This window comes from Ciconia boyciana, chromosome 1 (assembly GCF_034638445.1).
Source record: "Ciconia boyciana chromosome 1, ASM3463844v1, whole genome shotgun sequence".
Taxonomy (NCBI): domain Eukaryota; kingdom Metazoa; phylum Chordata; class Aves; order Ciconiiformes; family Ciconiidae; genus Ciconia; species Ciconia boyciana.
The window spans coordinates 217,046,982-217,060,688 of record NC_132934.1 but is presented as its reverse complement, the minus strand read 5'-3'; the positions used below and the strand labels follow the sequence as shown (position 1 = coordinate 217,060,688).

Below are 13,707 nucleotides of genomic sequence, written 5' to 3'. Positions count from 1 at the left end.
AAGTGCTATTACACAGTGTCCTGTGTCTTGAGACAATGCCACTCACTAGAACTGCAAAAACAACGGAGAAAAAATTGCCAAAACTAAAAGGTACCTTACGAAAGAACACACATTCTCAAAGAGGCACAGCTTTACTAAGAAATTCAATACTATGTAAAAAGCAATTCACATTTTATTTTAAATTGCAATAAACTGTACAAAAATGTTTCATTCTTGCCAAAAATAACAGCAATATTTTCAATCTTACTTCTAGACAAACAACAAACTCTTATTTTAATCTTTCCTGGGTGAGTTTACAAATAAACAGACAATAAGATGCACGGGTTTGTGTCAGAGTCAGGATAGAACAAACAGGTTTAAATGTTTATGGAATAAATTTTAAGTTTTTAGTGTCTTTTAGGAATTCAAATACTCCTGCCATGCCTGTTAAAAGCCTAAAGAAAAAAAAAATTTGTGTCTTACACAAAGGAATGTAAACAGTCATCAAGAGATTAAAGAGGTTGACTCTTCCAATGAAATCGTAAACGTACCTCTATACCACTAACATTCACTTTACACCGAGAACAGTCCACAGCACGGGGATCGTGCAATAGCTGCATCCACTCTCCAAAATGCCAATTAAATATACATCAAAGATTTTTTTTTTAAAGGTTTCAAAAAGAATAAAATCCTAAGTAACAGAACTAAAATGGATTATACTCTTTTTAACATTTTGAGGGGTTTTTTTCTTATCCTAATTCACGAGCAAATATGTAACAGCCCCATCAGATCTACAATCACAATGTACTTTTTCCAAGATGCAATAAAGTAAATGAGCACCTAGATAAGTCAATCAGATGCAAAAAGCACCTCTGCCAAGAGCACGGGCTTATTTTCAGGCTTGGTTTTGTTCGCATAACACATTTAATGCAGACTAACAAAACATAATTTGGGTCACTGACCACAGCTTCTTCAGTCCGAGACCTAAAATGGAAATACAACTGCAGTGATTTTACAGATTTCACAGGTTTTTTTCTTAGCGTTGAAACTTAATTAAGAAAAAGCTGTTTCAACGGGTTGGTTAGAGCTTAAAAAATTAAGCATCTTCTGTTACTTCAGAGTTGTTTGAGGGAACAAAGTCTTCTTGAAATTCCACTTTATCTGGATAGAGTTTAATGTAGGTGTCCACCATTAAATCTAAGTCATGTTTTATATCAAAGTTTATGTTCAGCAAAGCTAGGTTGCTTGACCTTTGCTCTGTCAAGGTGTTTTTCAGGTATGCCTTTAAGCGCCTTCGTCCTATTTCATATTTTTCATTCTCCACCTTCATCACTGGAAGTATGCACAAGACTTTAAGCAATGCGTAAACATTAGGGAAAAACTTTATGTCAGGCAAGTGAAGTGCTTCATAAATAGTAGCTGGAAGTTCAATATCTTTTCCTCTGTGCTTCCACTTGATTCTCCAACAATGAAGCTCAGCAGAAAGTGTGTCTGGATTAGGCAAGTCATTTTTGTACATGTCAGCGTGATGCTCCTCAGACGTATTGAATTTGAGCTGCCCCATGACTGAGGGCACCAACGATAAACACTTAAGAGCTTTTAAATGTTGTTCTGAGAATATATCTTTTAATTCTTGAATAATATGCTCCACTGTGGGGACACTAAGGATTTCCTTGTAGTAATTTTCTGATGTTACCTCAGAGTCCAAGTTACCTTGTTGTGCCCTGCGAAATTTTCCTGGGAGTTTAATTTGTACATCCAGTTTTGTAGCCAAATTTGTTGCTTCCTCAAACCAAAATTCATGGTAAACTTCAATATTCTCCATCACTTCATTCAGAGAATGCAACACTGCTGTTAAGCTGCTAGCTGCAAAGAACACATCTGACGTCTGTCCTTGGAGATTTTTTCCGAATGCTCTTGTAAAAGACAAAACGTTTTTCAGAATTACAATAGTAACAATGAAGTCAAAATCTGTTAATGCACTTGAAAGTACAAACGCTCGACCAGCAATAAAGTTGTTCCACCTGACGGATGAGTCGCTGCTTACCGCATCCAAGCACAGTACCAGTGCTTGCATGAGGTCCACTAAAACCTCAAAAGTATCATGCCTGCCTGTCCACTGAGAACGGCAGATCTCCTTCAGCTCGTTACCCTTCTCCTCATTGTTTTGAAAAAGAACAGAAATTGTGTTGTCCAGTTCTACTAGTAATTGCGGAGACTGATTAAAAAGACAGCAAACTTCTTCGATTGTTCCTAATGCAATGGAAACACCAACAACAGGAACAGATTTTGCCAGCCAAACATTTAAGGCACAAGAGGAACACAGCGTATACACAGCTTGTGGATACTTTTCCAAGAGTCTTGTAGCCACAACTTTCATTTTGGAAGCAAACCCACTGGAAACGATGTAGGCTTGACCTCGACAGTACTCCATGTTTAGACCCCACTTTTCAGTAATAGTCGTGTGGAACTTTACAGCTAAAATTTCGGGATCAGCCTCATAAGGTAAAAACCCTATGAATTCTTCCCTTAGATTATGAGAATCATCAACAAATCTCACCAACACCGGCAAATGTTCTTCTCCCGCTATGTCTACTACTTCATCAGTGACAATAGAAAAGAAGTGCGAGTCTCTTACTTCCCTCAGTGTCTCTTCTCTAACACAGCTTTCACAGATCTCAAGCATTTGTTTCTGCTGAGTTTTCGAACAATACTCAAGATTGACTGCAGTCATCTCAAATCGTTTCCTCAGAACTTCATCTCCAGCATTTATTCTATATTCCAGTAGAGCCTGAAAGTTATCTGAAGTAAAAATGCCTTCTGGAAGCTCATCAACACTATGGCCATCCAAAGGAATATTTTGTTTACCCATTAGGATCAAAATTTCAAACAAAGATTTAAGGTAATCCTTGTTTTCTCTTTCTTCCAGTGTTAAGGGGACAACTTTTTCCTCTTGTTCTTCCCCTCCTTCCTCTGAGACAGTATTTTGTTCATTGTTTTCGTTCAATTCTTGAGTTGCCTGTTCCCGTTCAAAAGCTTCATCAACTACAAAATGTAAAATACTGTAAGCGTCAAGGTAACAAATAAAACATAACATTTGCTTTCCCCTCCTATCCCCATTATGTTTAAGTTACTGGAGTCCAGAGAAGAATATTTCCAGTTTAAAAGTGAAGTATTTCGGAAAGAGTTTAGACTGGCTGTTTGAATCAAGCAGGAACTCAGTTATCCTCCTGATATATATAAACTTACAGTTGTGTCCTGCATTACCTTGTCAGCCTTAGTAAACAAAATGAACTCAATTATTTTGCCCACTTACTCTTTTGTTGCTTCAGTGTTCTTATTTCATCTTCACTCTTTAAAAAAAAACAACAACAACAACTTATATTGATGATAATGTCTAGCACATAACCTTAAAATGTTAAAACATATCAAGATCAGATACAAATATTGTAGATGAGACCTTTTTAAGACTGTTGATATTTACCCAAAAGTGCTAGAAGGTCCAAGAGAAGGAGGTTCCTTCAGGTAGTTTATTGCTGCCACGACACGTATCTACTAACTACATGAGAACAGTTTGCTACTACTGCTAAGATTCCCATACTTGTATTAGGAGTTTGTTCAATATGTATTTTACAATTATAAGTAAATAGATTCCATTAAAGAATTCTGTTTCAATATGAACACGCACTGCCAGTAGACAGAACCATCTTTAACTCTTATTTTCAGTCAATAAACAGACTCAATCAAACTCATGAAGAAATATGTAGAAATTGTCTGTAACTTTCCAACATATAAGCAGAGTTTAGGAGTTGAATTCCTCTTAATTGTTAGTATACTTGTAACCACAGAGACCTAGAGACACTTTTTCTATAAATTACACAAGAGATATCGACACAATTCCACAAAAAACTGCTTGACCTTGCTTTTATAAGTGGATCATCTTTTCAGAATGATAAGCTAAAACAAGCATATCTGAACTGGTGCAGACTTCAAAAGTTAAATGGGTGAACTGAAGATCACTATCAATACGTAGCAAGAATTTCAGGGTACTATGCATAAGTTATATTCAGTTAGCACTGTAATAACAAGAAAAAGGAAGCTATGCACTTTCTTTGGAAGACAGAATCAGCTCTGGATCAACACATTTAATTTTACGGATTATTTCATTAAACCCTCCTTAATAGGTAAAATTTTTATCAACATAATATTTGGGCATTTAACTTATAACCAACAAAAAGATACTAGAATAGGCAGTACAGAAAATGCAAACACTCAAGTGCTAAATATTATTTGACACTTTTATACAAAAGTCTCACATGACCTTACTTGCCTTTATTGTTTTAATATTTAAAAAAAAGAATCTTATATGAAAAACTTACCAGCTCTTTTATCCTTTTCCTATGTCTGCTGTGGGGATTGTTCAAGTGACTTGTAAGATCAAATATAGTTGGCACAGCATTATCCCGTAAAACTGTTCTGTAAGGGCTCTGTAAGAAGACAGACATAAAGATTAGGGATATCTTTGGGAAGTTCTCACTGTGTGTGCACAAAAAGCCCCCAGAATTTCAGATGCCATGCCTCCCCTCCTTTTCTTTTTTCTTACTTTTTTTAAAAAGTATTTTCACTTTCTGATGTTTCAAAACAAAGAGAAAGCTATGCTATGCAATTCACATTTTGGGGTATCAAGAGAACATTGAAAATGAGAAGAGAGTTATTTTAAAAAAAAAACCACCACCCCAACCCAAACCACAAATGCTTTTTCTTCCCTGTTATCTTCACATCAAAGATCCCAGATGCAATAATTAATACAGTAATATTATTATTTTATTTTTCTGGATAAAAAGACATCTATGCATCAGAAAGGAAACCTTTTGTTACTATTGAGCCTTCGTTTTTATCACTTATTTCACAATTCTAGAAACAATCACATAACCATTTTCACAACAAAAACGTTCAACCGCTTCTTTACGTAGAATTATGAATTCCACAAAACACTAGCTTGAAAGATCGTATCGAAGGAAAATGTTTCTCTCAAATGAGCAGGAGGAAGAACAGACTTCTAGATGGTCATGTAAACATTTCTAGCAGTGAAAGAAAAATATTTTAAGTAAAATTTTATATTTGGACATATTGTAAACTTAGGTCGTCTAAACTGGCTGATTTCCAGTAAGTACAGAATTTTAACTGATTATGTTTATAACTGTCATTAGACTCAAATACATTTTAAACAAACTGAGTTTCATCAAGCTTCATTTCAGATTCAGAATTACTTCCAGCATTCATTTGTTCATTTGTTTCTGGGCTGCTGGCTAATCACAGACCCTGTCATGTGTAATACCACCAGGAGCTCAAGGTCTGACCTGAGTATGTTAATTATCCGTCATAACTAAAGGACCAATTTTGCCTATGTATCAATGTAAAATTCAGCCTGGAAATTAAAACTTGATACAAAGTCCCAAATTCACCATTTGCTACTGTTATGTAAGCTGTTAAAATCAATGTTATCATGTTAACAAGAAGAATTGAAAGCTATTATTTCATTAACAGGAAACAGTGTCATGATTTTAACTGGATAAAATATAACAGGAACCAAAAGCTTGACAGATGCAAAGAATGTTTCAATCTTTTGGCCACAACAGAGCGTAATTTAACTGAATCACATCATGTACGTACTTCAGTAACAGCACATTAATGATTTTAAATAAATTAGAGGTATGCAAACTTACATACTTACACCCAATAAATTTATATAATGTTGTAACATCTAGTGACAATAAACAAAATGAGCATTGCTTTGCATGAGGAAATAACTGTGGTGAAGACCAGGGCTCCACAAACATATTAAACCAGCAGGAGCAGCTCTGCTTTTCGCTTCCCCAACTGCTCATTTCCACCTCATCCTTTGTGCCAACATCTGCAAGTCTGTGCGGTGCCCTGGACCATGACAATGATCTCAATTAAGACCAAGAGATTAATTTTCCCAGACACCAGTTACCCAGGAGATCAAAGATTAAAATGCAGCATTCTGATGAAAAACGTTAGTCACATTTTGCAAGATGCAATAAACAAATGCTTGGGTTTACTTACACTTCTACATATCATAGAAGTCTCAAAATGTTTAGCACACAATCTGTAATGCTTGTTGAGTTGATCTGGAGTTTTATCTTCTAAATCTGCCCTTCGACAGTTCTCTACCCATCTTTGACATCTGCACGTAAGCAAAAGAATTAGCTAGTTTTAAGAGAAATCAAAATCCCCTACAATTTCAAACAGTACTCAAAATCGGAGTGCAGCAAGCCCTGCCCTTCATGCAAGGCTAAGGAAAGTTCTGTACACCTTCCGTTGTAATGTACCATCAAATCTTTTTTAAAATCTGTTTTTCTCCTTTTGCTCACCACTTAACACCGCCCCAGTAAATTCAGGAATCTTTTCCCTTAATTTATACATTCTTGCCTTTGTCTCACACACACAACAGATTGTAACACAGTTGCTTATGAAAATTGACCATTTAATTCTGAAGAATTTAATCTTTAAAAGAAAAGTTAAAAAAGAAAGAGATGTGCCTGTAGACTAAAGTCATAAAGCTTTTGAAGGCAGCTATTAAAATAGTTGTCTTCTCCACCTCCCTCCAAAATATAGCATTTTTCTTATTTATTGGGGTCATTGGGGAGTTTAGAGCAGATTTTTGAAAAGGGATATAATAAAAAAAGCAATCATTCTACAGGCAGTGCTCACACGCCTGAAATGATTTTTTGTTAGATGCGTATTTTCACAACATTTACTTCTGCTTTGGATTAGTTCTCCAAAATACAACACAAAGCTAAAGAAACATTTCCCCTACTAATAGGGCTCCTTTTAGATATGCAAGATACTATTTCCTCTGATGAGTAAAACACTTGCAGTAATTGATGCAAATGCATTAGTCAGCTTGTTTTTCCCCCAACGGGGTCTATGCAATCACTTTCTTGCTATGGATTTTTGAGCGACAACATGCATAGACTGATTCTGCACAGCTACTCCAGTAAAACTCATCTGCTATTTTATTTGTGCAGTAAATATATATGTATATAAAAATTAGCAAGACTCCAGCAGCTATTGATATCTCTGTATTTAAAAGTTTCTTTTTTAAAAAAAGGTCATTTCCTTTCTGCAAAAATAATCCTCCGAAGCAGTATTAATTTTAATGCACTTGCTTACACCTCATGGCATCACAGAGCCACCAATTTACAACAGCACGTAAGTAAACAGAGAGTCAAAACCATACAATGCAGATGACTAAAACCCCTCACATTAACACAACTGATGATGTGTTCATTATTCTAACTGTACGGAGTGGTTACACAAGGTCTCATTCTTCATAGGGTAAATGCTTCCCCAGACAAACTCAAGAACGCCAGAGACAACTACATTATAAAGAATTACAGTAATATCACAATAATTCTACACCAAAAAGGAGAAGGAACTTTCACTACAGTCTCACTGACTTATTTTACTTTACAGTCCATCACTTTGCTACATACTTTTCAACGTGGACTCATATTTTAAAGTGTTGTGTTGGATTTTTTTGAATTGGTACATGTTGGCAATGTCCACAAAGTTCCAGGCACCTACACAGAGAAGTTACATGAAGAGTCTACTATTTCAGTAGGGCAAAGTGGGGGAGATCTCCCCACAACCCAATCATTGCTGAAATTAATGAAAGTAGAGAAAATTACTTGGTCCACTTAAAAACAAAAGGCTTTAAATCTTTTTTATTCCTAAATTAAAAAGATGGGTCCCGACCCAAGAAACAGCTAGAATTTACAAGAAAGCAATTTTATTATTATTTTTGACTGCAAACACAGAATTATTGCTCACAGGAGCAAGGAGGAAGAACAATAATTAGTGATTACTCAACAATTTAGGGATGAAGGCTGTCTTGCCAGATGTTTTGGCAGCAGCCCTAATGAGGAAATCCACAGCTCTGAGTGGATTCACCATCACCTCTACTTTTACCAAGTGCAATAAAGGGTGACTGAAGATGAAAGGGTGGAATCTTCGATTCTGATCTCTGCTGGCTGAACCGTTTGTGCATCTTAATTTTTCGTTCATGCAAAATATCAAAATAACAGTGACAGCAAGTGCTGTAAAATAGGAATAATTTCTAATATTGCTCTCATAGATCTAGACATAGTATTCTTAATAATGACTTAAAATAATAATAAGAGAAAAAATATTGTTTCTTGCTCAGTTTTTTGGCACCACAAATCCTGTACTCTTGCCTGGACAGTGCAATCATGCCCACAAGAGAACAGGAGAGGGTTCTTCATTTAACCAAATGGTATAAACACAGTCTTTTTACACGGGAGATCTTTAGCATATGGATTATATTGAAACTGGTTCTCATACTTTCTGAGTGGGTGCTGATTGCTAAATAACTCATGAAAGGTGATCGCATCGGGCTGTCACAAAGGCTGATGAGCATCCTATAGTTACTGCGGAGGGTTTCAGTCCAGAAGGGTATCCAGAGGAAGAGCCTGACCCTGGTGGTCTTAGCTGCCTCTCTCAGTGACTCAGGGAAGCCGAGGAAGACTGCCAGGCAGCAAAGTCAGAGCTCCTCACATTAGGGTAACTCCTCTGAATCACCTCCTGACAACCACACAGGGACAAATTGGTGGCAGCATCTAGACCTGGCAGTGGTGCATCTAGAACTGGCACACAGTTGTCAAAGACAGACAAAAATCAGCCTGAATCCTTTCACCTCCAATGTTGCTGCCAACCAGAGAACAAGTTAAGTAGATACTAGTAATAGGTAGGGACCAGACCAGAGTAATGCGTGATGGCGAAAGATACCACGAACTCTTCAGAGGGGACTTACTCGGTAGATGAGTCTCACAAAGATTAAATTAACCACCCTGTATTCCTCTCCCTTCCCAACTTCTTCAGCAGTTACATAAAAGTGGATGCGGTCGCTGCCTTTTGTGCTGAAGTCAACACTGTCTGGGCACACAATCCGAAAGAAGCCCTTAGCACGCAGAGCCCCAGTTTGCGGATCCTGATCAGACACGGGTGCCAAGCTCCTCACCCCATCGGAGCAGCGGATCAGTAACCGGAGCTCTAGGCATCCAGGAAACTCCACTGGCAAAGGCTGGAGCGCTGATGTTTTCTCAGGTAGCTACAGGACTAGAGGGAGATGGTGCAGGTTATGTGACTGGACTCAAACATGCAAACTCCACCTGAGTCTGAATTCAGCCCTTCAGTCTTGCTACGAGTTTGGCTCCAAAAGGAACTCCCTCTGAGGAATGAGGAATGGAAGAACAAAGAAAAAGGAGGTCAGACCCCTGAAATCACCCAACATAGCTCTGCATGGTATTATCCAAGCAGCAATTAAAAAGGTTTTAGAATAAAATTATGTATAAAATTTTCTCCAGTTTTTTAGTATTCAACTAACGCACACTGTATACTGTTGCACAAGTGCTTTAGTTGCAAAATATTTGCCACAAATTAAAAGCCATTTCAACGCAATATATTACACCACTGCTTAGTTATCACACATAAGCTTTTAAGAAGGCTTTCTTCAGTCACAAACCTTACATTTTCAGAGATCTGCTGACATCTCATGGAAGCTCAAATGGCATTTTATTTAGGTGTGGATAGAGTGTAACCCATTTACATTACCTCAATATTGGCCAACTGCAGCAGAATAGCATCTCTTTGCTTAAGAATTCTTTTGTTCTAAATACTCACACCTCACCTTAACTCAACCCACCATGACGAACAGAGTCAGAAACACAGATGAGGGTTAAACAGACAGATCTTACTGTGGAGATCACTGCCTAGACTGTATAAAACTATAAAATACGCATCCTTATTAGGGTAACAGAGGCTATTTACTTTTATGTCTGGTATGAAAAGACTACATACCGCCCATTAAACGCAGCTGGTTCTTTTTCAAATACTAATCTGTGCATCCCTTCTCGTTTTCTCAGGTAGTGACAATAAATGAAGCTGGTCTTAACTAACAGGTTAGCTCTCACAGACTTGCTAATGCTTGAAAGATCAGACTTGGAATGTCTAACTGGAACTGCTTAGCACTGAATTGGGAAAACATAAAGGCAATTATTCAGTTATTGTGGAAAAACTGAAAGCAGTAAGGTAGTAGAGACAATTTACCTGGGACTGTGTACTTCTCACCAACTTTTTTTTTTTTAATTAAGATTTATTTTTAAAGATGTATTCTAATGCTGTTATATTCAACTTTCTCACTGTAAGCTGCCAAGTGCAAACACCACATTTTTGGCATAAAGTACTTTGCTCGCCAGACCAGTTTGACCTATAACGGTAAGAGGTTTCTATGACAGCAAGCAGTACAAGCAACACATTGTCATTTACAGCTCCAGATGACTGCTGTAGTTCAAACCCGAGAATAAACCACTAACATACTCCAGTCTACAAAGCCAGAAGTTTGCATGGATTTATCAATCTTTAAATGCTGTTGTTAAAACAGAATATATGATCAACTTTGGACATTTTAACATAGGTTGGAATGAGAAAGGTGTAGGATATTGGGGGGAAAAAAACTTGTAGAGAACTTAAAGAGACTGTAATCTTTGTCACTGCATGTTTTTAAGAGCACGACAAAGACGCTAGAAACAGTTTAGGTATAGCTTATCCTTCCTTTGGACAGTGGAAAGGTCTAGATGATCCTTCAGGGTCAATTTTAACTCTCTTTGCTACTATTCTGTTACAAGAACATTAATTGTATTAGCCTGAACTACTTCAAAGGGATTACGAAGCAGTCATGCACTCAGAAAGCATGCTTACTCACACACTGTAGAAATGTAAGCCAGTACGTGCTTCCTAAAGCCATGCTTGCAATCCACTTTAATGTTGGCAAAAGAAATATCCATACAATACTGTTCAACTCGCTGACACATGTTGTTTTTTTCAAAAGGTTTTTATTTCTAAAATTCCACAAATGCTGGTTAAAAGTAGTAGCAGTCTAATTCCAAAATACATTTAAAAAAAAAAAAATCTTTAAAACTAGTGCATTGTTTAATTAACTGAACATTTTTTTATATTCCTCTGTATTGCTACCATGGAAAACATTCATTCAAAATGTCTTTCAATAGAAAAATTATAAACTGAAGGGGGTATTTTCTTCATGCAATAAACTGTCACGTATTGACTAATTTTGCACAACTTGACATGACTCAGATTTTACAGCATGGACTCCTTACAAATTAAGACTGAGGTTCAGACAGCACCAAATCTCTTCAGTTCCACACAAACTGCAGTCATTCCTTTGACTGCTTAAGAACCTGCGGCTCTCACAGGACAGAGGGTGGAAAGAGACAACGCTAGGAGTGAATCACACAAATGAAAGGGTACGAGCAGGCAACCAACCATTTCGATTTCAGTTTTCATTAAAAGCATAAACATAAGTAATAAAGATCGTAGTAGAAAACCTTGCAGTGTATGGGCATGAGAAAGAGGTCTGGTTATCCTAGCTTTAACGCAAGGCATTGCATTCACCCAGGAGAGCGTGACGACATATCCAAAAACACGGCTTTAAGCAGCAGCTACTACCTATACAAGCTTTTTCTATCTTCTTTGAAATCACTTACAGGGGACTGTTTTCTTAGAAAAAATTGTAGCCACAAGCCATTGTGTACGTAGCCACAATTCCCATGGGTTTTGAAATTTTCCAAAAATCAGGTCAAGCAGCTTCAAGGAAGGAAGCAAGAAAATATTATGTATAAATCGTCAAAAATTTCAGCCTTAATTACCTACTGTTAGGAGAGAGATAACTGGTATTGCTCTAGCACCTATGCACCTTCCAAAATTGTGAGGAGTAAGTTAAATCAAACTATTTTAAGAGCATTACCTAGATTTAAAGGTGAGCTTCTACATGGGGGTTGCTACATTTAAGTGCATGATTTATTTTTCATGGTATTTTCCATGGCCTCTCACTCACACACTTCTTGCTCTACCAGTGCACCATCCCCACTTTTCACCCATCGGGAACTTGAATATCACATCACTTCTACTGTTGCTCATGCTGCTTCCCCACCAACCACCCTTGCAATCCTGTGACAGCTGCCTGTCACACCGGTGTCCCGTTTGTCTCGCAAACACCTTGTCCAGCGCCACATCACCTCAGTACACACAGTACGACTGACAGACTTCCACTACCTGAACCAGTGCTGGCCCTGCGCGGGCTCCCCACGATGCATGGGCTCCCCTGCCTCATCCCATTGCTCCTGCACCCCTCCAGCTGCCTCACAGCTCTAACAGCCATACATCCCATCGCTGTCCCACACTCCTAACAGATGTGCACCCCTTCACACCCTCCCACACCCCTCACAGCCAGGCACTCCTTCACACCCCTCACACCCAGGCAGCCCCTCACTCCCTCAGCATCCCCCCCCAACCAGGCAGCCCCCCACTCCCCTCACAGCCAGGCACCCTCCCACTCCCTCCAACACCCCTCACAGCCAGGCAGCCCCTCACACCCCCAGCATCCCCCCCCCACAACCAGGCAGCCCCTCACTCCCCTCAGGGCCAGGCAGCCCCTCAGCGGGCACCCCCCGGAGCGGCACCGCCGTCTGCCACCATCACTCCCACAACGAGCCCCCCCCCCACCCCCAACAGAGACGCGCCCTCCCGGGGGGGCGGTGGCCGCGCCGGCGCATGCGCAACCGCTCACCCGCCTCCCCGCCGCAGGCCGGAGGGTCCCGCGGAGCCCCGCCCCCCCGGCGCCACAGCGCGCGGCCTCCGCCAGGAGAGCCGGTAGCTCCGGGCGGCCGCCGGCCCTCGCACCCCCTCTCCGCCCGGCCTGCCGCCCACCCTCCCCGTCCCGTCCCGCGGCGGCCCCCCCGCCTAGGTGAGGAGGCGCGGAGAGGGGTTTGCGGGGGAAGGGGGAGGGAGGGAGGCGCCTCCCCGCCGCGGTGTCTCCTCAGGCGGAGCGGAGGGCTGCGGGCCGGCGGGGCCTGAGGGGAGAGGCGAGCGCGCCCCCCCCGCCCCCCAACCCACCCCTCTGCAGCGCGGGCCGCCTTCCTGAGGCGGCGCCGGCAGTGCCCGGCCGGGGTCTCACCTGACCGGGTCCCGGGGGAAGCGGAAGAAGGCCAGGTCGGACTGGGTGCTCTTGCGGGTGCAGTTGGGAGCCGCACAGAAGTTCGGCATGATCCCCCGGCTTGGCGCCGCTGCCCCTTTAAATCCGCGGGCCGGAGGGAGGAGGGGGGGGGGGTGTGTATGTGGGGTGGAGGAGGAGGATGGGGGGGAGGCAGGGAGGAGGGGGGGGAAGCGGCTCTACACTGCTGTGAGCGGCCGGGAGGATTCACCGCCAGCCTCCGCCGGGACAAGAGCCGCCTCTTTCCCACAATGCACCGCGCCCGGCCGCCCGCGGGACAGTGCCCATGCGCCACGCCGCGCCGGCGGGGCCCGGATGAGCGGTGCGCATGCGTCTCCGGCGGCGGCGGCGGGGGGGGGGGTCGCCTCGCTGAGCGCGCGCGGGTCGCCGGCGGCGCCGCGCATGCGTAGAGACGCGGTGCTGCGTAGGGCCGGCCTGTCTTCCGCTGGGTCGCTCCAGGGTGGAGATCAACGTATATGTATGTGCTACATTGAGAATGTTTACCTTAAAAACTAATTTGGCATGTAGAATGAGGTCATAACCTTTTTATCTTGTCTATTTTCTTCTGTTTTGCTTTTTAGGAACATGTTACTCCACAGCCCGGATGGATGTTGAGA

General features: G+C 41.1%; 1 protein-coding gene across 4 annotated transcripts; it reads right to left on the bottom strand.

Annotated features, from left to right (window-relative positions):
* THAP12 (THAP domain containing 12) lies at positions 1 to 13,315 on the bottom strand. 4 transcript variants are annotated; one of them, XM_072850923.1, is made up of 6 exons: positions 13,055 to 13,314; positions 9,195 to 9,253; positions 6,067 to 6,187; positions 4,359 to 4,466; positions 3,296 to 3,332; positions 1 to 3,024 (listed from the first exon to the last, which is right to left on the bottom strand). In XM_072850923.1, the coding sequence occupies exons 3-6, from the start codon at positions 6,079 to 6,081 to the stop codon at positions 1,076 to 1,078; spliced, it is 2,109 nt and encodes a 702-aa protein (XP_072707024.1). In that variant the 5' UTR covers positions 6,082 to 6,187; positions 9,195 to 9,253; positions 13,055 to 13,314; the 3' UTR covers positions 1 to 1,075. The 4 variants fall into 4 exon arrangements, with proteins under 4 accessions (XP_072707024.1, XP_072707022.1, XP_072707023.1 ...); XM_072850921.1 differs by lacking the exon at positions 9,195 to 9,253 and having other exon boundaries at positions 13,055 to 13,315; XM_072850922.1 differs by lacking the exons at positions 9,195 to 9,253; positions 13,055 to 13,314 and adding an exon at positions 9,044 to 9,183.
* Positions 13,316 to 13,707: the final 392 nt, after the last annotated feature.

Excerpts from the sequence above, each read along its gene's own strand:
- THAP12 (XM_072850921.1), bottom strand. The coding sequence starts at position 13,143 with ATGCCGAACTTCTGTGCGGCTCCCAACTGCACCCGCAAGAGCACCCAG. Across the intron at positions 3,333-4,358 it reads GGAAAAGGATAAAAGAGCTG|AGTGAAGATGAAATAAGAAC; the intron begins GTAAGTTTTTCA and ends TTTTTTTTAAAG. Across the intron at positions 3,025-3,295 it reads AACACTGAAGCAACAAAAGA|TTGATGAAGCTTTTGAACGG; the intron begins GTAAGTGGGCAA and ends TACATTTTGTAG.